Source organism: Bos indicus x Bos taurus, chromosome 16 (genome assembly GCF_003369695.1).
Source record: "Bos indicus x Bos taurus breed Angus x Brahman F1 hybrid chromosome 16, Bos_hybrid_MaternalHap_v2.0, whole genome shotgun sequence".
Taxonomy (NCBI): domain Eukaryota; kingdom Metazoa; phylum Chordata; class Mammalia; order Artiodactyla; family Bovidae; genus Bos; species Bos indicus x Bos taurus.
In genome coordinates, this window is record NC_040091.1 from 38,708,539 (window position 1) to 38,733,739 (window position 25,201).

General features: G+C 39.8%; 1 protein-coding gene across 11 annotated transcripts in view; it reads left to right on the top strand.

Annotated features, from left to right (window-relative positions):
• DNM3 (dynamin 3) overlaps positions 1-25,201 on the top strand; it is a 649,041-nt gene that overhangs the window by 109,018 nt on the left and 514,822 nt on the right. For all 11 annotated transcript variants that reach the window (XM_027564824.1, XM_027564820.1, XM_027564823.1 and 8 more), the window contains exon 2: positions 14,081-14,154. In XM_027564824.1, the coding sequence (XP_027420625.1) occupies positions 14,081-14,154 (74 nt within the window). The remainder of the gene's footprint in view (positions 1-14,080; positions 14,155-25,201) is intronic.

The following is a 25,201-nucleotide window of genomic DNA, read 5'->3' on the forward strand; positions in this document are numbered from 1 at the left end:
GGGAAATTAATTGGGAGATTATTGTGGTTGTCATTTTGAGACTTGGAGGCACCTGAAATTGTGGTTGAAATAGAGTAGAAAGGATGCTTTTAAGCCATATTAAGGAAGAACTAGCAGGACGTGGTGATCAATTTGGAGCATGAAGATAGAGGAAGATGGTGGGTGGATGATTTCCAGGTACTTGGTTTGGCTGACATTAATGGATGTCACATACATGTGTCACATGTCACATGGATGTTTGGCTGACACATCATCAATATGATGTGGATTGTGATTGAGAATAAAGGAGGAGAAACATATTGGATGGATGATAATGAATTGAATTGTAGAGACTGATTTTGAGACATCTAAGTGGATGTGTCTTAAAAGGCTAGTATGACTTTGGGGATACCTTTGACTTCCAATATTTAACTTATGCTCTGTGCACTCCTTCTCAGTCTCTTAGTTTGCTTCTTTCATGTGCTCAATAAGTGTTGGTATTTTCCAGAGTCCATATTAATCACTCTTCTCCATACTATTCCTACTCATCTGTTCTCTTGGCTTCAAAAGTCTGCTCCATTGAAGACTCACAGATTTTTACCTCTAGACAGGACATATATCCTGAGTTCCAGTTGCTCACTCTAACTGTACTTGTCTCAATCTAGATACTCTCTGGGTATCTAAAGATCAGCATGTCCTCATTTTCTCCCATTAATTTTATAGTGTCAGTTCAGTCAGTTAGTCAGTCAGTTCAGTCTCTCAGTCGTATCTGACTCTTTGCAACCAATGAATTGCAGCACGCCAGGCCTCCGTCTCCATCACCAACTCCTGGAGTTTACTCAAACTCGTGTCCATCTAGTCAGTGATGCCATCCAGCCATTTCATCCTCTGTCGTCCCCTTCTCCTCCTGCCCCCAATCCCTCCCAGCATCAGGGTCTTTTCCAATGAGTGAACTCTTCGCATGAGGTGGCCAAAGTATTGGAGTTTCAGCTTTAGCATCAGTCCTTCCAATGAACACCCAGGACTGATCTTTAGGATGGACTGATTGTACCTCCTTGCAGTCCAAGGGACTCTCAAGAGTCTTCTCCAACACCACAGTTCAAAAGCATCAATTCTTCAATGCTCAGCTTGCTTCACTGTACAACTCTCACATCCATACATGACCACTGGAAACCATAGCCTTGACTAGACGGACCTTTGTTGGCAAAGTAGTGTCTCTGCTTTTGAATATGCTATCTAGGTTGGTCATAACTTTCCTTCCAAGGGGTAAGCGTCTTTTAATTTCATGGCTGCAGTCACCATCTGCAGTGATTTTGGAGCCCCCCAAAATAAAGTCTGACACTGTTTCCACTGTTTCCCCATCTATTTCCCATGAAGTGATGGAACCAGATGCCATGATCTTCGTTTTCTGAATGTTGAGCTTTAAGCCAACTTTTTCACTCTCCTCTTTCACTTTCATCAAGAGGCTTTTAGTTCATCTTCACTTTCTGCCACAAGAATGGTGTGTCATCTGCATATCTGAGGTTATTGATATTTCTCCCAGCAATCTTGATTCCAGCTTGTGCTTCCTCCAGCCCAGCCATGGTGTACACTGCACATAAGTTAAATAAGCCGGGTGACAATATACAACCTTGACGTACTCCTTTTCCTATTTGGAACCAGTCTGTGCTATGTCCAGTTCTAACTGTTGCTTCCTGACCTGCATACAGGTTTCTCAAGAGGCAGGTCAGGTGGTCTGGTATGCCCATCTCTTTCAGAATTTTCTACAGTTGATTCTGATCCAGACAGTCAAAGGCTTTGGCATAGTTAATAAAACAGAAATAGATGTTTTTCTGGAACTCTATTGTTTTTTCCATGATCCAGCAGATGTTGGCAATTTGATCTCTGGTTCCTCTCCCTTTTCTAAAACCAACTTGAACATCTGGAAGTTCACAGTTCACGTATTGCTGAAGCCTGGCTTGGAGAATTTTGAGCATTACTTTACTAGCATGTGAGATGAGTGCAATTGTGCAGTAGTTTGAGCGTTCTTCGGCGTTGCCTTTCTTTGGGATTGGAATGAAAACTAACCTTTTCTAGTCCTGTGGCCACTGCTGAGTTCTCCAAATTTGCTGGCATATTGAGTGCAGCACTTTCACAGCATCATCTTTCAGGATTTGAAATAGCTCAAGTGGAATTCCATCACCTCCACCAGCTTTGTTCGTAGCGATGCTTTCTAAGGCCCACTGACTTCACATTCCAGTAAGTCTGGCTCTAGGTGAGTGATCACACCATTGTGATTACCTGGGTCATGAAGCTCTTTTTTGTACAGTTCTTCTGTGTATTCTTGCCAGCTCTTCTTAATATCTTCTGCCTCTGTTAGGTCCATACCATTTCTGTCCTTTATCGAGCCCATCTTTGCATGAAATGTTCCCTTGGCATCTCTAATTTTCATGAAGAGATCTCTAGTCTTTCCCATTCTGTTGTTTTCCTCTATTTCTTTGCATTGATCATTAAGGAAGGCTTTCTTATCTCTCCTTGCTATTCTTTGGAACTCCGCAATTCAAATGGGAATATCTTTCCTTTTCTCTTTTGCTTTTCACTTCCTTTTTTTTCACAGCTATTTGTAAGGCCTCCCCAGACAGCCATTTTGCTTTTTTGCATTTCTTTTCCATGAGGATGGTCTTGATCCCTGTCTCCTGTACAATGTCAGGAACCTCCATCCATAGTTCATCAGGCACTCTGTCTATCAGATCTAGTCCCTTAAATTTATTTCTCACTTCCACTGTATAATCAAAAGGGATTTGATTTAGGTCATACCTGAATGGTCTAGTGGTTTTCCCTACTTTCTTCAATTTCAGTCTGAATTTGGCAATAAGGAGTTCATGATCTCCTTATACACATGATTTATAGTGTAGCACAGTCTAATGCTCAAGAGCACAGATGCTAGAGTTAGACTTTCTAGGTTTGAGTCTTAGATCTGTCCCTTACTAGCTTTGTGACTTTGAGAAAATTATGTAGCTTTTCTGTGCCTCAGTGTCCTCCCTGGTGAAGTGAAAATAACAATAATATCTACCTCATAGGGTTGTTATGCAAGTGAAAATAACAATAATATCTACCTCATAGGGTTGTTATGCGGAGAAGGCAATGGCACCCCACTCCAGTACTCTTGCCTGGAAAATCCCATGGACGGAGGAGCCTGGAAGACTGCAGTCCATGGGGTAGCTGAGGGTCGGACACGACTGAATGACTTCACTTTCACTTTTGACTTTTATGCATTGGAGAAGGAAATGGCAACCCACTCCAGTGTTCTTGCCTGGAGAATCCCAAGGACAGGAGAGCCTGGTGGGCTGCTGTCTATGGGGTCGCACAGAGTCGGACACGACTGAAGTGACTTAGCAGCAGCAGGGTTGTTATGAAGATCAATATAAGAGATGATGTTATGAGAGTGATGCTTGGTACACAGTAAACATATCGTAGCTGTAACTGGATCTTTCTGTATTTCCTCTTCTGGTTAATGGCACCACTCTTCAATCAGGTCCCCAAACCAGAAATGTGAGATTTATCTTAACTCCTTCATATCATTTCATTCCACATGAAAGTGATCATTAAGTCCTGTCAATTGTCTATTCTCTTTATTGTCTTCTGTCTTCACTGTCTTCACTATCACTACCTTGGATTTAACCTTTATCATCTTCTTCCCCAGTGACCTAGACTGGTTAATGACTAGTCTCCCTATCTTTTGTCATCCCTCTTTTCAACGTTCTCTGTAGAGTCCCCCTTTCTGACTCTTTGCGACCCCATGGACTCTAGCCTGGCTGGCTCACCTGTCCATGGGATTCTCCAGGCAAGCATACTAGAGTGGGTTGCCATTTCCTACTCCAGGGAATCTTCCTGACACAGGGATTGAACCTGAGCCTCCTGCATTGTAGGTAGTTTCTTTACCACTGTGCCACCTGGGAAGACCGTGGCTCTTTTTTTTTCCCCTTTGATACAATATGTAGTATTTTACAAATTAAACATCCAGCATGCATACAAAATAAGCACACTGCTCTAGACATAGGACTGGTACATTAATCAAAGCATGGCAAGTCAAATAAATAAAATGCATTATACTAGACCCTAAGGAAGTGTGTCCCACTGTTAGGTTATTTTTTAGCATAATTTTGTTCAGCAGAAGACTATATAGTTCATTTTTCAATCATGAAATTGAAATTGATCTGTAATTTGATCAATTAAAACTCTTCAGTTCCCTCTTGTTTTCATAGGAATAAAACCCCAAAAAACTGAAGCCTCTAAGGTCTTCTCCAGACACTTCTCACCTCATCCTGACCTTCCTTTAATACTTATAGTTCCATGATGTTCTGTGTTATGTAGATCTCTTCCCCATGTCTTTATACCTCCTGATCTCCTGTGAAGTCCCTCCTACCTCATGTGTTTCTGAAATAGTTTCTGCCTAGTACCCCAAAAAGAATAGATTATTCTCTATGGTGTGTTTGTACTTCACCTTATCAATCATAGAACTTAACCGTAGAGCTTGTTGTAGTTATTTCCATGTTATTTCCCACCTGCCACCTCAGCATCTATTTCTGCTTCATTTACTATGTCAAAGCCTTTGACTGTGTGGATCACAACAAACTGTGGAAAATTCTTAGAGAGATGGGAATACCAGACCACCTTACCTGCCTCCTGAGAAACCTGTATGCAGGTCAAGAAGCAACAGGTTAGAACCGTACATGGAACAAAGGACTGGTTCTAAATTGGGAAAGGAGTGCATCAAGGCTGTATATTGTCACCCTGCTTATTTAACTTATATGCAGAATACACCATGTGAAATGCTGAGCTGGATGAAGCACAGACTGGAATCACGATTGCTGGGAGAAATATCAATAACCTCAGACATGCAGTTGTCACCACCCTAATGGCAGAAAGCGAAGAGGAACTAAAGAGCCTCTTGATGAAGGTGTAAGAGGAGAGTGAAAAAGTTGGCTTAGAACTCAACATTCAAAAAATGAAGATCATGGCATGTGGTCCCATCACTTCATGGAAAATAGATGGGGAAACAATGGAAACAGTGACAGACTTTATTTTCTTGAACTCCAAAATCACTGCAGATGGTGACTGCAGCCATAAAATTAAAAGACACTTGCTCCTTGGAAGGAAAGCTATGACCAACTTCAACAGGATATTAAAAAGCAGAGACCTTACTTTGCCAGCAAAGGTTCATACAGTCAAAGCTATAGTTTTTTCAGTAGTCATGTACGGATATGAGAGTTGGACCATAAAGAAAACTGAGCACTGAAGAATTGATGCTTTTGAACTGTGGTGTTGGAGAAGATTCTTGGGAGTCCCTTGGATTGCAAGGAGATCAAAACAGTCCATCCTAAAGGAAATCAGTCCTGAATATTCATTGGAAGGACAGTGCTGAAGCTGAAGCTCCAATACCTTGGCCACGTGATGGGAAGAGCCAACTCATTAGAGAAGACCCTGATGCTGGGAAAGCTTGAAAGCAGGGGGAAAAGGGGATAATGGAGGATGAGATGGTTGGATGGCATCATCAACTCAATGGACATGAGTTTGAGTAAGCTCTAGGAGATGGTGAAAGCCTGGGAAGCATGGGATGCTGCAGTCCATGGGGTCACAAAGAGTCAGACATGACTGAACAACTGAACATCAACAGTCTCCCTCCAAGACTAAGATTGTTTGAATGGATCAGTTATTTGAATTAACTTTTTGGAGGTTAAGAGTCATACCTCTTGGCTTTAGTCAAGGGCAAATGTTAAACATTTATTTATTGAACAGACCATTTAGTTAGTCTCATTACATCTATATTGAACAAAAGCATGTTCATAATTTATTTGCTAAGGGGGGAATTCTTTTAGCTTTTCTGATATAGCAATTGCTCTTTTTTTAGGTTTCTGAGGGTCACTCATTTTGTAATTGAACAATGATCATATTTCCTGGTAACTAAGTTTCTGGAAGAGCCAATAGGAAATGTTATCAAAGTGGTTCTTAGACCATAGCATGGAAACTGTTCTCTACTTTTTGTTCAGGAATCAGGAAACCATGAAAGAGAACTGACTTATTGCCTGAAGACCAGCTGTTAAGACTGTGTAGATTAGTGCTTTGTTGAGGTGGGCTGAGAGAGAAGAAAGGCATTAGGATTGTGGCTGCTATGTGGCATAGAGAGGGAGGCACTACTCCTGCCTTAAAAATCTGTACAGTCCAATCATAGGTGAGGCATTCAGGCTAAAGAAGGGAGTCAATGTAACACTACATCTCTCCAGATTACTCTTCTCACTTTAGTTTGAAAGTCTATTTTTGAGGAAAAGGGTACATAATTTATATCCACAGTAATAGTAAAGGGACAGTCATTTTTTCCTGCATTATTTCAATGAAGTAATTTTTCCGTTACATCTGCTTTCAGGAGAACCAACCACCTGAAATTCAAATGGATGGTTGTATTTAGTGGCTAAGGAATTATTCATGATTCTTATATCAGTGCCCTGGCTCCCTGTCAATTGAGGCTGGAATAAGGAACTGAGATTTCCAAAACTGTGCAGCTGGTAAACATCAAGGGGACCAATCGGGTGGGGTCTCAGGCTCTTCAGATCCATATTTCATTCATTAAATGTTAAAAATTGTCAAGGCTGTTTTTTGTAGATGAGAGAATGCTAAAATATAAGGGAAAACACCCCATAGCTGTATTGTAACAATAATAATAGTACTACTTTTTTTTTCTGTGGTGCTTTGGTTTTTAAAAATTTGCCATGTGTTGCATTTCATTTGATTTCATAGAATTATTTCAAATTAGTAGAAAAGGAAACTGAGGTTTAGAGAATTTTGCCCATTCCATGGTAGAATTGGGGCTCTATGAGAGGTTCTCTGTGTTTTATTTGAGGGTTCAACCCCTCAGCTTTAACAGCAGGAGGCTGCTGGGCATATGGTTTTCATGCTGCTGTATCACCAGAATGACGTGAATCTTCAGGGAGCCAGATTAATTACTCTTCAGAAGAGATTTCTCTCTGGTGCTTTCTTGTGCTCAAATCCTGCTGTGAAGTCAGAAAAGACTTTGAAATGGCAGGATTTGGTAACCAAATCTTTTGACTTTTGGTGGGAATGTATGTGTTGCAGGTAGAATTGGTTAGAGCCACGAAGTGGGTACTTGAAAGCACTTATTACTCTTAATGAAAACTTCTGTTTACTTAATACAAAAGTAGAGATAAGTGTAAGCTATATCTGTTGGATTACTTTTTAGCCAAACATATGATAATTATTTGCTATTTAAAATGTATGATACCTTCTCTTTTGCTTTAATAATGTTCAAAGGATTGTTCTTACATCTACAGTATAAACATATGATCACAAGCATGAGTTGAAACAGATGCCAACACAAAGGTATTAAGTAACTAAACCTCCTTTGCTCCTTCATTCCATCTTTCTTTCTACCTCTTTCTCTTAAAGAAAATACTTTATTGACTTGTTAAACAGCATCACTCAGTCCTGTGTATTTTATTTTTGGCATCTATATATACTGAAACCTCATTCATGGTCCTAATAACTCAAACAGATGGCCTCTAGCTCTTTGGAGTTTTGTTTTGTTCTCCCTTTATCCATCTTGATTCTCAAATTAACTTTCTCTTTTTAGGCCTTGGCCCAGAGTAGGTCTGATTTTCTTAAAGTGATTATTGAAAACATTCAAAATAGCAAATATTCTATTAATAATATAGATCCTGGAGATTATTAAAAGAGTTTCTAATTATATGTACTTAGATGTTTTTAAAAAGGCAAAATGGTATCTGAGGAGGCCTAACAAATAGCTGAGAAAATAAGAGAAGGTAAAGGCAAAGGCTATTGGTTTTTCCAGTGGTCATGTATGGATGTGAGAGTTGGACTATAAAGAAAGCTGAGTGCCAAAAAATTCATGCTTTTGAACTGTGGTGTTGGAGAAGACTCTTGAGAGTCCCTTGGACTGCAAGGAGATCCAACCAGTCCATTCTGAAGGAGATCAGCCCTGGGATTTATTTGGAAGGAATGATGCTAAAGCTGAAACTCCAGTACTTTGGCCACCTGATGCGAAGAGTTGACTCATTGGAAAAGACTCTGATGTTGGGAGGGATTGGGGGCAGGAGGAGAAGGGGACGACAGAGGATGAGATGGTTGGACGACATCACCAACTCGATGGACATGGGTTTGGGTGGACTCTGGGAGTTGGTGATGGACAGGGAGGCTTGGCGTGCTGTGGTTCATGGAGTCGCAGCGGACATGACTGAGCAACTGAACTAAAGGCAAAGGAGAAAAGGAAAGATATACCCATTTGAATACAGAGTTCCAAAGAATAGCAAGGAGAGATAAGAAAGCCTTTCTTAATGATCAGTGCAAAGAAATAGAGGAAAACAACAGAATGGAAAGACTAGAGATCTCTTCAAGAAAATTACGGAAAACAAAGGGAACATTTCATGCAAAGATGGACACAATAAAGAACAGAAATGATATGGATCTAACAGAAGCAGAAGATGTTAAGAAGAGGTGGAAGAATACACAGAAGAACTGTACAAAAAAGATCTTCATGACTCAAATAACCACGATGGTGTGATCACTTACCTAGAGCCAGACATCCTGGAATGGGAAGTCAAGTGGGCATCACTTAGGAAGCATCACTATGAACAAAGTTAGTGGAGGTGATGGAATTCCAGTTGAGCTATTTCAAATCCTAAAAGATGACGCTGTGAAAGTGCTGCACTCAACATGCCAGCAAATTTGGAAAACTCAGCAGTGGCCACAGGACTGGAAAACGTCAGTTTTCATTCCAATCCTGAAGAAGGGCAATGCCAAAGAATGTTCAAACTACTGCACAATTGCACTCATCTCACATGCTAGTAAAATAATGCTCAAAATTCTCCAAGACAGGCTTCTGCAGTACGTGAACCATGAACTTGTAGATGTTCAAGCTGGATTTAGAAAAGGCAGAGGAACCAGAGATCAAATTGTCAACATCTGCTGGGTCATCAGAAAAGCAAGAGAGTTCCAGAAAAACATCTACTTTTGCTTTGTTGACTATGCCAAAGCCTTCGACTGTATGGATCACAACAAACTAGAAAATTCTTAAAGAGATGGGCATACCAGACCACCTGACCTGCCTCCTGAGAAATCTGTATGCAGCTCAAGAAGCAACAGTTAGAACTGGACGTGGAACAACAGACTGGTTCCAAATAGGGAAAGGAGAACGTCAAAGCTGTGTATTGTCACCCTGCTTACTTAACTTATGCACAAAGTACATTGTATGAAATGCCAGGCTGGATGACCCACAAGCTAGAATTAAGATTGCGGGGAGAAATATCAATAACCTCAGATACGCGGGTGACACCACGCTTATGACAGAAAGCGATGAAGAACTAAAGAGCCTCTTGATGAAAGTGAAAGAGGAGACTGAAAAAGTTTCCTTAAAACTCAATATTCAGCAAACTAAAATCATGGCAACTGGTCCTATCACTTCATGGCAAATAGATGGGGAAACAGTGGCAGACTTTATTTTTGGGGGCTCCAAAATCACTGCAGATGGTGACTGCAGCTGTGAAATTAAAAGACACTTCCTCTTTGGAAGAAAATCTATGCCCAACCTAGTTCAGTTCACTTCAGTCTCTCAGTCATGTCTGACTCTTTGTGAACCCATGAACTGCAGTATGGCAGGCCTCCCTGTCCATCACCAACTCCCGGAGTCCACCCTAACCCAATGTCCATCGAGTCAGTGATGCCATCCAACCATCTCATCCTTTGTTGTCCCTTTCTCCTCCTGTCCTCAATCTTTCCCAGCATCAGGGTCTTTTCCAATGAGTCAGCTCTTCGCATCAGGTGGCCAGAGTATCGGAGTTTCAGCTTCAATATCAGTCCTTCCAATGAACACCCAGGACTGATCACCTTTAGGATGGACTGGTTGGATCTCCTTGCAGTCCAAGGGACTCTCAAGAGTCTTCTCCAACACCACAGTTCAAAAGCATCAATTCTTCAGCGCTCAGCTTTCTTTATAGTCCAACTTTCACATCCATACATAGCTACTGGAAAAACCATAGCCTTGAGTAGACGAACCCTTGTTGACAAAATAATGTCTCTGATTTTTAATATGCTGTCTAAGTTGGTCATAACTTTCCTTCCAAGGAGTAAGCGACCAACCTAGACAGCATATTCAAAAGCAGAGACATTACTTTGCCAACAAAGGTCCATCTAGTCAAAGCTGTGGTTTTTCCAGTAGCCATGTATGGATGTGAGAGTTGGACTATAAAGAAAGCTGAGCACCGAAGAATTGATGCTTTTGAACTGTGGTGTTGGAGAAGACTCTTGAGAGTCCCTTGGACTGCAAGGAGATCCAACCAGTCCATCCTAAAGGAGATCAGTCCTGAATGTTCATTGGAAGGACGATGCTGAAGCTGAAACTCCGCAGAGATTCGGACATGACTTAGTGACTGAACTGAACTGACTGAAATGTTTTTAAAACAATGTTAGTCTCTCATTTCTGAACTCTAATGTATTTTATCTGGTCTCTTCTAAATGGTTTCCTATGTGCATGCATGTCTCTTCCTATTAGATTTCATACACCTAAGTACAGACCCATGGCCACAGCATCTCTCTAGGAGTTCTTAGTTTTTCAGTGAATTTTTTGATAATAAATAATATTATTTATTCTGGTAGAATTTTTTTAAAGAGTAAAACACATCTGTAATTTCACTATTCTCTATTTTAGTCACATCAGTGACATTCCAAATGAAACTTAGCCTTTGGAGTCAAGGAGTAAATTCATTAACCTACCTAAGAGGCTGTTAGAATTTACACTAGTGCTTGCAAAATAAATTCGTTGTAAGTGGAGGAAATTTTGCTCAATTTTATCCCTGTAATGCCCTGTTTTAAAGTATCAGTGGAGCTAAAGCCTTGGGTTTTGCAGTCTTCTCACTGACCTTTACTGGTTGTAGAAGCTGTTGTTTACTGAAATCCCATCTGTGTTGAGGCTGTGTTCTGCCAAATTTCCTACAAAACTGATAGTAGTTCCAGGCCATTCAGTTCAGTTCAGTCACTCAGTCGTGTCCGACTCTTTGCGACCCCATCGACTACAGCACGCCAGGCCTCCCTGTCCATCACCACTCCCGGAGTTTACTCAAGCTCATGTCTGTCAAGTCGGTGATGCTATCCAGCTATCTTATCCTCTGTTGTCCCCTTCTCCTCCTGCCTTCAATATTTCCCAGCATCAGGGTCTTTTCAAATCAGTCAGTTCTTCTCATCAGGTGGCCAAAGTATTGGAGGTTCAGCCTCAGCATCAGTCCTTCCAATGAACATTCAAGACTGATCTCCTTTAGGATGGACTGTTTTGATCTCTTTGCAGTCCAAGGGACCCTCAAGAGTCATCTCCAACACCACAGTTCAAAACCATCAATTCTTCAGCACTCAGCTTTCTTTATAGTTCAAATCTCATATCCATACATGACTACTGGAAAAACCACAGCTTTGACTAGATGGACCTTTGTTGGCAAAGTAATGTCTCTGCTTTTGAATATGCTGTCTAGGTTGGTCATAGCTTTTCTTCCAAGGAGCAAGTGTCTTTTAATTTCATGGCTGCAGTCACCATTTGTAGTGATTATGGAGCCCCTCAAAATAAAGTCTGTCACTGTTTCCACTGTTTCCCCATCTATTTGCCATAAAGTGATGGGATCAGATGCCATGATCTTAGTTTGCTGAATGTTGAGTTTTAAGGAAACTTTTTCAGTCTCCTCTTTCACTTTCATCAAGAGGCTCCTTAGTTCTTCTTTGCTTTCTGCCATAAGGGTGGTGCCATCTGCATATCTGAGGTTATTGATATTTCCCCTGGCAATCTTGATTCCAGTTTGTACTTCATCCAGTCCAGCGTTTCTCATGATGTACTCTGCATATAAATTAAATAAACAGGGTGACAATGTACAGCTTTGATGTACTTCTTTCCTTATTTGGAACCAGTCTGTTGTTCCATGTCCAGTTCTAACTATTGGTTCCTGACCTGCATACAGATTTCTCAGCAGGCAGGTCAGGTGGTCTGGTAGTCCCATCTCTTGAAGAATTTTCTACAGTTTGTTGTGATCCACACAGTCAAAGGCTTTGGCATAGTCAATAAAGCAGAAATAGATGTTTTTCTGGAACTCTCTCTCTTTTTCGATGATCCAGTTGATGCTGGCAATTTGATTTCTGGTTCCTCTGCCTTTTCTAAATCCAGCTTGAACATCTGGAAGTTCATGGTTCATGTACTGTTGAAGCCTGGCTTGGAGAATTTTTAGCATTACTTTAAGCATGTGAGATGAGTGCAATTGTGCATTAGTTTGAGCATTCTTTGGCATTGCCTTTCTTCGGGATTGGAATGAAAACTGACATTTTCCAGTCCTGTGGCCATTGCTGAGTTTTCCCAATTTGCTGGCATATTGAGTGCAGCACTTTCACAGCATCATCTTTTATGAATTGAAATAGCTCAACTGGAATTTCATCACCTCCACTAGCTTTGTTCATAGTGATGCTTGGTAAGGCCCACTTGACTTCCCATTCCAGGATGTCTGGCTCTAGGTGAGTGATCAGACCATTGTGATTATCTGGGTCGTGAAGATCTTTTTTGTATATTTCTTCTGTGTATTCTTGCCACCTTTTCTTAATATCTTCTGCTTCCTTTAGGTCCCTACCATTTCTGCCCTTTATTGTGCCCATCTTTGCATGAAATGTTACCTTGGTATGTCTAATTTTCTTGAAGAGATTCCACGCTGTTATTACCCACTAGATGGTTCAGGAACATTTCCTATTGCGAGGCCAGTGGTTCTCCAACCATGGTGAACATCAGTCCCCTGGTGCTTGTTAAAGAGTCTCGATGCTGCTTCTTCTCCCGATGGATCCTGGGTGTCTGTGGTCAAAATACTTTCTGGTGGTCCTGGAGCTACTTTTTGGGAACCATTGCCATTGGGTCTTAAGTTTATTTTGAATGGAATTTTGTGATTTTTAAAATTATGACTCTTCTAAAAGTTGTGAAGCATTCTAAGTGTGTTTAAAATCAGTGTTATAGACACGTTTATGAATTCTCTTTAAAATTGCAGAATCTGTACTGAGTTATGTGCCAGTGTAGATGTAATTATAAAATACTTTCTTTGCTGTAGTTTTATTGATCTAGTGCATATTAGCATGCCATTTTAAAGAAAATGTTTATTTGAAAAAAATCTCCTTTTTAATAAGCTCCTATCAGGAATGAAAACAACAAAAAAATCAAATTGCAGTATTTTTTCTGCTGTTACTTCTTACATACCCAACATTTATCTCTACTTAGTCCATCCTAAAGGAGATTAGTCCTGGGTGTTCATTGAAAGGACTGATGTTGAAGGTGGAACTCCAATACTTTGGCCACCTGATGCAAAGAGCTGACTCATTTGAGAAGACCCTGATGCTGGAAAAGATTGAGGGCAGGAGGAGAAGGGGACGACAGAGGATGAGATGGTTGGATGGCATCACCGACTCAATGGACATGGGTTTGGGTAGACTCTGGCAGTTGGTGATGGATAGGGAGGCTTGGTGTGTTGCAGTTCATGGGGTTGCAAAGAGTCGGACATGACTGAGCAACTGAACTGAACTGAATCCCATATTTTGTGTGACTGTATTTGGGGAGAAATTTTATGTATTTGGAAGATACAGTTTAATGTGCCTTTATGACCTCTTAAAATGGACAGTATTTGATGGTGTGAGTATTAGTCTTGAAGGTGGATGAAGCAATGAATTTTTTAATTACCAAAGAGTTTAATGATCCACTTCCACATCAGATGTTTTTCTAAATGTATGTTCTCTGAAAATAAAAAATAATTGACAATACACAGTAGTCTAAGGCAAATTTTTATTAATTAATTCCAGCTAAATGAGTGAATTACATATTCCAGTGAGGTCATTATAATAATGCATGTGTGTTAATATTCAGTATAAGGACCCTTACCCAGTCCTCCTTTTTTGTTTTGCAAATACCTCTTTTATAAGTTGGATCTTGCATTGAAAGGTTGAAAATCATGGATCTTGATTTGTAATTTGATCAGTGATGAGAATTCCTTTAAATGCCTTAATCTGTTCTTTCTTTTTCTTTTTTTCTTAGGGACTTTCTCCCTCGAGGGTCAGGCATTGTAACTAGAAGGCCTCTAGTGCTGCAGCTGATTACTTCCAAAGCAGGTAACGGAAAAGGATATTTGCTACATGGATGACTGTATCTGTGGTACCTGTTTTCTCATTGCTGGGTTTTGGGTCGTAGCAGCAGAAATGTTTTGGTGATCATTAGCTGCTGATATGTTTCTCTAAAACACTTCCTTTTTCATTGATTTTTAAATTCTTTTTATTACATTTATTCTCATTGTAATATATCTGTAATTTTACAGTGTGGCATAACTTCTAATACCCCTTTGGTATGCTTCCTTCCTGCGCCTATGTGTGTGTGTGTGTCTGGGAATTTTTTTTTTTAAGTAATTTAATATCCATCTGAGGTTAAGACATAGACACAGGATCCAGGTTGGACATTTATAGTCAGCCAGCCACCTCTTTGCATTTTCTGAGTCAAGAGATAGGCGAGCTCCAGGATGGAAATTCACAATTAGCCAGCTTTCTCTTTGCAATTCCTAAGACAAGAGATAGGTAGACTCCAGTTGAGGAATTTACACCAGCCTTCTTGCCTGGAAAATCCCATGGATGGAGGAGCCTGGTGGGCCGCAGTCCATGGGGTCGCTAAGAGTCGGACATGACTGAGTGACTTCACTTTCACTTTTCACTTTCATGCATTGGAGAAAGAAATGGCAACCCACTCCAGTGTTCTTGCCTGGAGAATCCCAGGGATGGGGCAGCCTCATGGGCTGCCATCTATGGGGTCACACAGAGTCGGACACGACTGAAGTGACTTAGCAGCAGCATCCCATTTGCTCTCGAAAATGGATATAACTGCAGAAACAAGGTAAATAGCCAGTCTTTGTCTCTTGTTAACACCTCAAGGGAATAATCATGGCAAAGACAAAGAGAGGCAAAGACCCTTCTGAGAAAAAAGATAAGGGAGTTCAGTTCAGCTCAGTTCCTCAGTTGCTCAGCCATGTCCGACTCTTTGCAACCCCATGGACTGCAGCATGCCAGGCTTCCCTGTCCATCACCAACTCCTGGAGTTTGCTCAAACTCATGTCCATGGAGTCGGCAATGCCATCCAACCGTCTGATCCTCTGTTGTCCCCTTCTCCTCATGCCTTCAATTTTCCAGCATCAAAGTCTTTTCCAATGAGTCAGTTCTTTGCATCACGTGGCCAAAGTATTGGAGCTTCAGCTTCAGCATCAGACCTTCCAATGAATATTCAGGACTGATTTCCTTTAGGATTGAATGGTTGGATCTCCTTGCAGTCCAAGGGACTCTCAAGAGTTTTCTCCAACACCACAGTTCAAAAGCATCAATTCCTCGGCACTCAGCTTTTTTTATAGTTCAACTCTCACATCCATACATGACTACAGGAAAAATCATAGCTTTGACTAGATGGACCTTTGTTGGCAAAGTAATGTCTCTGTTTTTTAATATGCTTTCTAGGATGGTCATAGCTTTTCATCCAAGGAGCAAGCATCTTTTTATACATGGCTTCAGTTACCATCTGCAGTGATTTTTGAACCCCAAGAAATAAAGTCTATCATTGTTTCCATTGTTTTCCCATCTATTTTCCATGAAGTGATGGGGCCCGATGCCATGATCTTAGTTTTCTGAATGTTGAGTTTTAAGCCAGCTTTTTCCATTCTCCTCTTTAATCAGGAGGCTCTTCTTTCTGCCATAAGGGTGGTATCATCTGCATATCTGAGATATGCATGCAGATATCATGCGGCATTTCGCATGATGTACTCTGCATATAAGTTAAATAATCAGGGTGACAAGATAAGGGAGACATTACACATTTGCACAAAGTCTCCCCGAAATAAGTCAGAGGATAATTCCAGGCTATAATGAGTCTTGCTTCTCTCAGAAGCCTTCACTTTGAGATTCATCTTGACTGAGGAGTGTGTGTGCACCCCAGGGGAGTGTCCCAGGTTATGTCACATGTGGTAAAAGAAACCAGATAAGTGACCTAATGAAGACAAAGACCTGGAAAAACTGCCTTATAGAAATGACTAACAGCCTGTTTACTGTGCTCCTCCTCAGCAGGGGGGTCTCCCACACCGTTTCGCTAGATGTGCGTCTCTGCCTTGCCTCTATCTCAACTAAACAAACTGTTTTTCTATGTGCTCCCCCACTTGTTGTGCTGTGTCTCTAATAATAAACGTTTTACCTGCATTTACAGTTTCTGCCTCTGTGATAAATGCATTTTTCACTGGGGGCAAAGATATAGGGAAAAACGGCTTATAGCTGCTAGCCCTTGCTGGTTTGGTGGCTAGGATTCCTGGTTTTCATACAGGCTACCCAGGTTCAATTCCTGGGCAGGGAACTAAGATCTCGCTTCATGCCACTCTTCCAAAGAATAGCAAGGAGAGGTAAGGCCTTCCTCAGTGATCAAGGCAAAGAAATGGAGGAAAACAACATAATGGGAAAGACTAGAGATCTCTTCAAGAAACTTAGAGATACCAAGGGAACATTTCATGCAAAGATGGGCACAATAAAGGACAGAAATGGTAGACCTAACAGAAGCAGAAGATATTAAAAAGAGGTGGCAAGAATACACAGAAGAAATATACAAAAAAGATCTTCATGACCCAGATAACATAATGGTGTGATCACTTACCTAAAGCCAGACATCCTGGAATGGGAAGTCAAGTGGGCATCACTTAGGAACCATCACTATGAACAAAGCTAGTGGAGGTAATGGAATTCCAGTTGAGGTATTCCAAATCCTAAAAGATGATGCTGTGAAAGTGCTGCACTCAATATGCCAGCAAATTTGGAAAACTCAGCAGTGGCCACAGGACTGGAAAAGGTCAGTTTTCATTCCAATCCTGAAGAAGGGCAATGCCAAAGAATGCTCAAACTACCGTACAATTGCACTCATCTCACATGCTAGTAAAATCATGCTCAAAATTCTCCAAGCCAGGTTTCAACAGTACATGAACGGTGAACTTCCAGATGTTCAAGCTGGATTTAGAAAAAGCAGAGGAACCAGAGATCAAATTGCCAACATCTGCTGGATCATCAAAAAAGCAAGAGAGTTCCAGAAAAACATATACTTTTGCTTTATTGACTATGCCAAAGCCTTTCTATGGATCACAACAAACTGTAGAAAATTCTTAAAGGGATGCCTGACCTGCCTCCTGAGAAACCTGTATGCAGGTCAGGAAGCAACAGTTAGAACTAGACATGGAACAACAGACTGGTTCCAAATAGGGAAAGGAGTACATCAAGGCTGTATATTGTCACCCTGCTTATTTAGCTTTTATGCAGAGTACATCATGTGAAATGCCAGACTGGATGAAGCACAAGCTGTGATCAAGATTGCCTGGAGAAATATCAATAACCTAGATATGCAGATGACACCACCTTTATGGCAGAAAGTGAAGAAGAACTAAAGATCCTCTTGATGAAAGTGAAAGAGGAGAGTGAAAAAGTTGGCTTAAAGTCCAACATTCAGAAAACTAAGATCATGGCATCCAGTCCCATCACTTCATGGCAAATAGATGGGGAAACAGTGGAAAGAGTAACAGATTTTATTTCTTGGGATTCCAAAATCACTGCAGATGGTGACTGCAGACTTGAAATTAAAAGACGTTGCTCCTTGGAAGAAAAGCTATGACCAACCTAGATAGCATATTAAAAAGCAGCGACATTACTTTGCCAACAAAGGTCTGTCTAGTCAAAGCTGTGGTTTTTCCAGTAGTCATGTATGGATGTGAGAGTTGGACTATAAAGAAAGCTGAGCACAGAAGAATTGATGGTTTTGAACTGTGGTGTTGGAGAAGACTCTTTAGAGCCTCTTAGACTGCAAGGAGATCCAACCAGTCTATTCTAAAGGAAATCAGTCCTGAATATTCATTGGAAGGACAATGCTGAAGCTGAAACTTCAATACTTTGGCCAGCTGATGCAAAGAACTGACTCACTGAAAAAGACCCTGATGCTGAGAAAATTTGAAGCTGTGAGTAGAAGGGAATGACAGAGTATGAGATGGTTGGATGGCATTACCGACTCATGTTGATGAGTCTGAGTAAGCTCTGGGAGTTGTTGATGGACAGGGTAGCCTGGTGTGCTGCAGTCCATGGGGTCGCAGAGAGTTGGACACGACTGAGCAAGTGAACTGAACGTATTCATGCCAGTGTTTTCTGCTGCCTTGCCAAGATCACATTGAATATGCATGTTGTTGACTGGAAAAAAAAAAAAAAAAACATGCACACGCAACCTAACAGTTGAACGCTGTCTTTGTGTGTGAGTGGGATGAAAAAGAATTTCCAAACTTGAGGCAGAATGAGGGGAGAATAAAATTTATTAGAGTGGGAGACAGTTAGAACAGCAGGCCAGCTCAAGGGAGAACCGACCCCTTTCATGGGGTATTAGCCAGTTTTTATAGCCCGAGGACAGAAAAAATTCCTACCGGAAGGTTGGCATTTGGTGATTGGTTAGGTTGCTATAAGATGGGTAATAGGGTGAGTATTTTACCCAATATATAGGGTCAGGTAACTGCTGGTTTAGATTCTGAGGCTCATGGCAACAGTTTCTATGGTGCTGGAAGTTCCAGAGATTTTTGTTCTGTGACCTTGGTACAGGGCTCCCCACACATATGACCTTGGTGTAGAGCTCCACAAGAGTTATTATTTTTTTGGTGGGAATTTTTGCTATTTCAAGCTCAAGAGACAGCATTTCAAGTATCCCTGAGATAACTACTCCAACAAGGAAAGGGGGGAGCTATGATACATAGGAATTTTGCAACAAAGGGAAGGTAGAAGGAACAAAGACTACTGTTAATAAAAGGAAACTAGATATCTCAAGTTTAAGGAATTTAGGGCTTTTCTATGTATGGGAAGATCTGGGCTCAGTGAAATCATTTCTTTGACATGCACCTCAGCTATCTGGGGTGAATATCCTGTGTTTTCACATCCTGAGTTTCCTCAGGGCTCATCTGTTCACCCTCTGGTGGTAGCTGCCAATCGCTGATGACTGTGACATCCTTTGTTTACTGATATGGCACACAATATTCCATTTATCAATATGCATGGTGTGTGTGTTATTCTATCCCTGGATTGGGAAGATCCCCTGGAGGAGGGCATGGCAACTCACTCCAGTATTCTTGCCCGGAGAATGCCCATGGACAGAGGAGCCTGGGGGGCTACAGTCCAGTGGGTCACAGAGTTGGACATGACTGAGTGACTAAGTACATACATACAACACAGGTATATTTGTATCTATATTTATATCTATATATGAATTTGTATCTAACGTACTGTTTTGCCCCTCTCAACACCATAATAATTTGATAGGCAAATGAGCTTTGTTTTAATCTTTTGTTTCTCTGTAACCAATGATGGAAAGTTATGACCAGCCTAGATAGCATATTAAAAAGCAGAGACATTACTTTGCCAACAAAGGTCTGTCTAGTCAAGGCTATGGTTTTTCCAGTGGTCATGTATGGATGTGAGAGTTGGACTGTGAAGAAAGCTGAGTGCCGAAGAATTGATGCTTTTGAATTGTGGTGTTGGAGAAGACTCTTGAGAGTCCTTTGGACTGCAAGGAGGTACAATTAGTCCATCCTAAAGGAGATCAGTCCTGGGTGTTCTTTGGAAGGACTGATAACTAAAGCTGAAACTCCAATACTTTGGCCACTTGATGCGGAGAGTTGACTCACTGGAAAAGACTCTGATGCTGGGAGGGATTGAGGGCAGAAAGAGAAGGGGACGACAGAGGATGAGATGGCTGGATGGCATCACCAACTTGATGGACATGAGTTTGGGTGAACTCTGGGAGTTGGTGATGGACAGGGAGGGCTGGTGTGCTGCGGTTCACGGAGTCCCAAAGAGTCAGACATGACTGAGTGACTGAACTGAACTAAACCAATGATGTGGAATTTTTTTTGTGTGTGTATTTATTTGGTATTTGTATTTCTTCTTTTGTGAATTGGCTATTTTTATCTTTCTCCATTTCTTTTTTGAGGATTTTGCTACTTTTCCCAGCAATTTCTTTGAATGTTTAAGATCGAAGCACTTGTAGTGTTGGTGTCTCATAATTAGTAAAAAACCAAAGTTGTGGAGATTTACCCTTACGTTTTCTTCTAACCATTTTATAGTTTTGTTCTTACACTTAGGCCTTTGATCCATTTTGAGTTAATTTTTATATATTGTACAAAGTAAGAACTCAACTTAATTTTCTGCAGGTATATTGTCTCAGCATCATTTGTTGAAAAGACTATTCTTTCTCCATTATATGTTTTTTTGCTCCTTTATTGAAAATTAATTTGCCATAGATATATGGGTTTATTTCTGGACTTTCAAGTCTATTCAGTTGATCTATATCTCTCTATTTGTGCCTGTACCATACTTTCTCCTTTTTCAAAAAATTTATTTATTTTCAGATGCCCTGGGTCTTTGTTGCTGCATGCAAGCTATCTCTAGTTGTGGCAAGTGGGGGCTGCTCTCTAGTTGCAGTGCATGGGCATCTCATTGTGGTGGCTTCTCTTGTTGCAGAGCATGGGCTCTAGAGTGTGCAGGCTTCAGTAGTTGTGGTGCATGGGCTTAGTATCCCCTCTGTAGATGGATTCTTCCCGGAGCAGAGATTGAACTATGTCCCCTGCTTTGGCAGGTGAATTCTTAACCCCTGGACCATCAGGAAAGTCCTCATTCTTTCTTAATTACCTTTACTTTGTATTACGTTTTCAAACTGAGAATGAATTTTTCTACTTTGTTCTTCCTTTTTCAAGATTGTTTTGGCTATCCTGAGTCTTTTAAAATTCTACGTGAATGTGAGAATTGGTTTGTTTTATCCTAGCAGTGCAAGATTGATTTAATATATGAAAATCAAGTAATGTATCACATCAATCGAATGAACACAGAAGTTACAGGATCATCTCAATAAGCTTAGAAAAAAGCATTAAAGGAAACCTACACCCTGTCATGGAACACTTGTCAAATTAGGAATACAAAGGAACTTCCTCAAGGACATGTATGAAAAACTCACAGCTAACATCATGCTTAATGGTGAAAGATTGAATGCATTTCCTCTAAGACTGGGAATAAGACAAGGATATCTACTATTGTCACTTCTACTTAATGTTGTACTGGAAGTTCTAGCTAGGGCAGTTGGGCAAGAGAAAAAATAAAAGACATTCATATTGGAAAGGATAGAGTAAAATTACCTCTATTTGCAGATGGTATAATCAAGTACATAGAAATTCTTAAGGAAATCACTAAAAAACTATTAGAACTAATAAATTAGCTCTGCAAGGTTAGAGGACACAAGATAAAGATACAAAAATTAACTGTATTTTTATATACTTGCAATGCACAATCAAAAAATTAAAGTAAGAAAATAATTCTATATACAATAGTATCAAAAAAGATACACTACTTAGGAATGTATTTAACAAAAGAAGAGCAAAATTTATACTCTGAAAACTACAAACTATTATTTAGATAATTGATTGAAAGACTTAATGATAAGATGGCAATACTTTACAATTTGATCAGTAGATTGAATGCAATCCCTATATCAATTCAAGGTTTCCCAAGTGATGCAATGGTAAAGAATTTGCCTGCTGATGCAGAAGACTCAAAAGATGCAGGTTTGATTCTTAGGTTGGGAAAACCCTGGAGTAGGAAATGACAACCCAATCCCGTATTCTTGCCTGGAAAATCCCATGAACAGAGGAGCCTGGCAGGCTACAGTCCATGGGGTCTCAAACAGTTGGACATGACTCTTTGAACAGGTAAATCACAATTCAGCTAACTTTTTGGTAGAAATTGTAGATATTTTAAGCCATTGTTTAATGTAAAAAAAAGTCCAAGTTTAATCCAAAGGAATAGACTCAAATGATGTCATTTGGAAAAAAGTAAATTGCTTATAAATCTACAATGTACCAGATATTATTTGAAGTTCTGGAAATATAGCAATGGCTAACCAAAGTCTCTGCCTCTCTGGTGATTTATAGTTTGGTTATATCAATTTTAATGTATAGAAGGTTTACTCTTTTTGGCTGTAAATATAAACATTTATGTTTAACAAAAAGTAAATAGCATAATTTTTTCCTTTCCATACATAAATATTTTTTTAACACTTAGTTCTGAAATTTATTTTCATGTATGAAGAAATAATTTTTTCCCAGTCTCCTTTATCTTATATTCTATTCTTATTGCAACCTGTTTCTGACTATCTTATTAGTTTCATTGTGCCAACACTACAGTGTTGCACCACGCAGCATGTGGACTCTTTGTTCTTCATCCAGGTCCCCTGTAATAGAAATGCAGAGTCTTAACCACTGGACTGCCAGGGAAGTCCCCACAGTGTTTTATGTTTAGCGGATTTATAATTTGCTTTAATATCTATCAGGGATATAGTCCTCCCCCCATTATTTATGGGTTCTTTTCTGTTGTGTCAAAGTTTAGAATAATTTTATAAAGACAAAATTATTGCTACTAGAATTATTTTAGCTTCAGTAGATTCGTTTAGAGAATAATTAATTTTTTAATTGGAGTATAATTATATTGCAATGTTCTGTTAGTTTCTATGGTACAACAATGTGAACCAGCTGTAAGTATACATATATCTCCTTCCTCTTGAGCCTCCCTCCCACCCGCCATGACAATAATCAGTATCTTTAAAATATTCATTATTTTTTCCAATACAGGGACTATGCTATATCCTTTCATTTGCTCAAATTTTATTTTAGTAAAATTCTAAAAATATAGCATCCATCCTTTTCTAGTTAGGATATTTATATTTATTTTGTTGTTCTTGTAGTTTGAATATAGTTTTATTCCATTACATTTTCTAACTCTTCTTTGCTGATCTGAGTAAAAGCTGCTATTTTTAATTTTAATTTTTAAATTAAGCATCTTACTCTATATTTGACAGATTAAAATATTTTTAATTGATTCTCTTAGTTATTTTAGTTATATAGTAATTTCATTTGCATTTCTTAATTTATTCAGTAAGTATTTATCATGCAAATACTGGCATGGCTGAGAAAAGAGACTTATTGACCAGAATGTTAATAAACTTTGTTGCAGTGGGGACTTTTTGTTGAGTATTGACATGGAAAGATGTTCTTACGCATTGGACTCTTTTCAGGAGGGACATCGTGTGCTTTTTCCTTATAGCCTTTTATCAAGTCTCTCAGTCTTATCCCTTCTAAGCCCCTGATGGTTCTTTTACTACTTCCTGTTAATCAGTGAGGATCATACCTCATTCCCCTCCTCTCTCTTCTTGTGAAGTAGACGAGAAATTCACCCCTCATGGGAAACATACTGTCCCCACAATCCTTCAGGAACCTCAAAATGAGACTTTTTCATTGCAGTACTCTAGCTGATGCCAGCTGAGAACTGCCACCTTTTTTTTTTTTTTTTTTTTTTACCTTAAAGACACACTGTTCATAGGGAAGTCTGGAGTATGACTATAGGCTTGGCTTGATGGAAGTCTAATGAAATGACAAAAAGAAAGAAGGGAGTACATATGTCACTGTTCATGGAATTTGCTTGTATCTTCAGATCCTAACTGGGATAAGTTCCATAAATACTACTTTGTCCTGTTAGATGCATTCATTCAACCAGTGTTTATTGAGTGATTCCTGTATATCAGACAAATACCTTGTCATCATGGAGTTTGCGTTCTTAGAGAGAAACCAGCAGCAAGTGCCAAAAAAAAGCCAAACAGAAGGTTAGGCGATGAAAAAAGTGAGCATTCAAGCCATGATGGTATTTGTGTAGGCATAAGGAAGTTAGGTAATTCTAAGGTGGGAGCTGTTTGTTTGTTTCAAGTTTAACAGAGGCCAGTAGGAATGGATGTGGAATGAGTGAAGAAGGGTACAAGGAGGTGGGGTAAGGAGAGACAGTGTTGCTGAAACAGGAGGAAAGCTGGTTGGGTAGTGTCCTGTGGACTGGGACCTTGAAAGAGAACATGACAGGAGGATTAGAGCCTTAAAGTAGGTGCCATTGAAAGTAACAGAAAGGAATGATAGAGTGATTCCGGGACTGAAAACTAGGCAAGGATAATTCCTGTACTCTTGACAAGCATGAAGGGATACCTCTTCTACTCCTACCAAATGGAAAGAGGAAAATGTGGGGGAAACTGCAGGTAAGTCTTGCAAAGACTTACTGCGGAGTCCTTCTTTGATGACTTCATTTTCTCTAAAAGTGGGAGACAAAGTATTTGCTGATAATGATTAGTTTATCTTTTTATTTCCACCAGCATATCTTTAATTTCTCTTTAATGCCCTATTACAGAACCAGGCTGTGCTCCTAGTTTGATGAAAATGCCTCTTGTGTTAAATTATGCATATGCTGTTTGCTATTTGTTTTGCCTTTTAATACTATTTAATAGTTCCTATTAAACTATCAAATACTATTTAATGATTCCTGGTAAGGAACTATTTTATTCATAAATTTTAAAAGATTAAAAAAAATAACAAATAGGTATATAATTTTATTAAGTTCATTTTAGCATTTATTGAGATGGTCTTTTAAAATACTCAGATACGTTCACCCTTGTGTGTGCTGTGTGTGCTCAGTTGCTCAGTCGTGTCTGACTTTTTGTGACCCCATGCGCTATAGCCTGCCAGGTTCCTCTGTCCGTGGAATTTTCCAGGCCAGAATCCTGGAGCAGGTTGCCATTTCCTACTTCAAGGGTCTTACTTTTATAGATTTCTACATTTATTTGATTATAGTAACTTAATTCTTTAATGTACTGTTGAAATATTTTCACTAATTTACTTAGGTTATTTACACTTGTCTCTATACATATCTATCTTGTAGATGTTATAGTGTTATCAAGTGAAAGCTGTACTAGTCAGAATAAAAAAATTGAGTAACATTCTCTGTATTTTGACTTCTGTTAGCTAGCGGAGGAAGGAGAGGGTAGGACAAATTGAAAGAGTAACACTGAAAAATATAAATTACCATATGTAAAATAGATAGTTAAAAGGAAGTTGCTGTATACCACAGTGAACTCAGCCAGGTACTCTGTGATGACCTAGAGGGATAGGAGGGATTGGAAGGTGGGAGGGAGGTTCAAGAAGTAGGGGACATATGTATACTTATGGCTGATTCTTGTATGGCAGAAACCAATACAACATTATAATGCAATTAT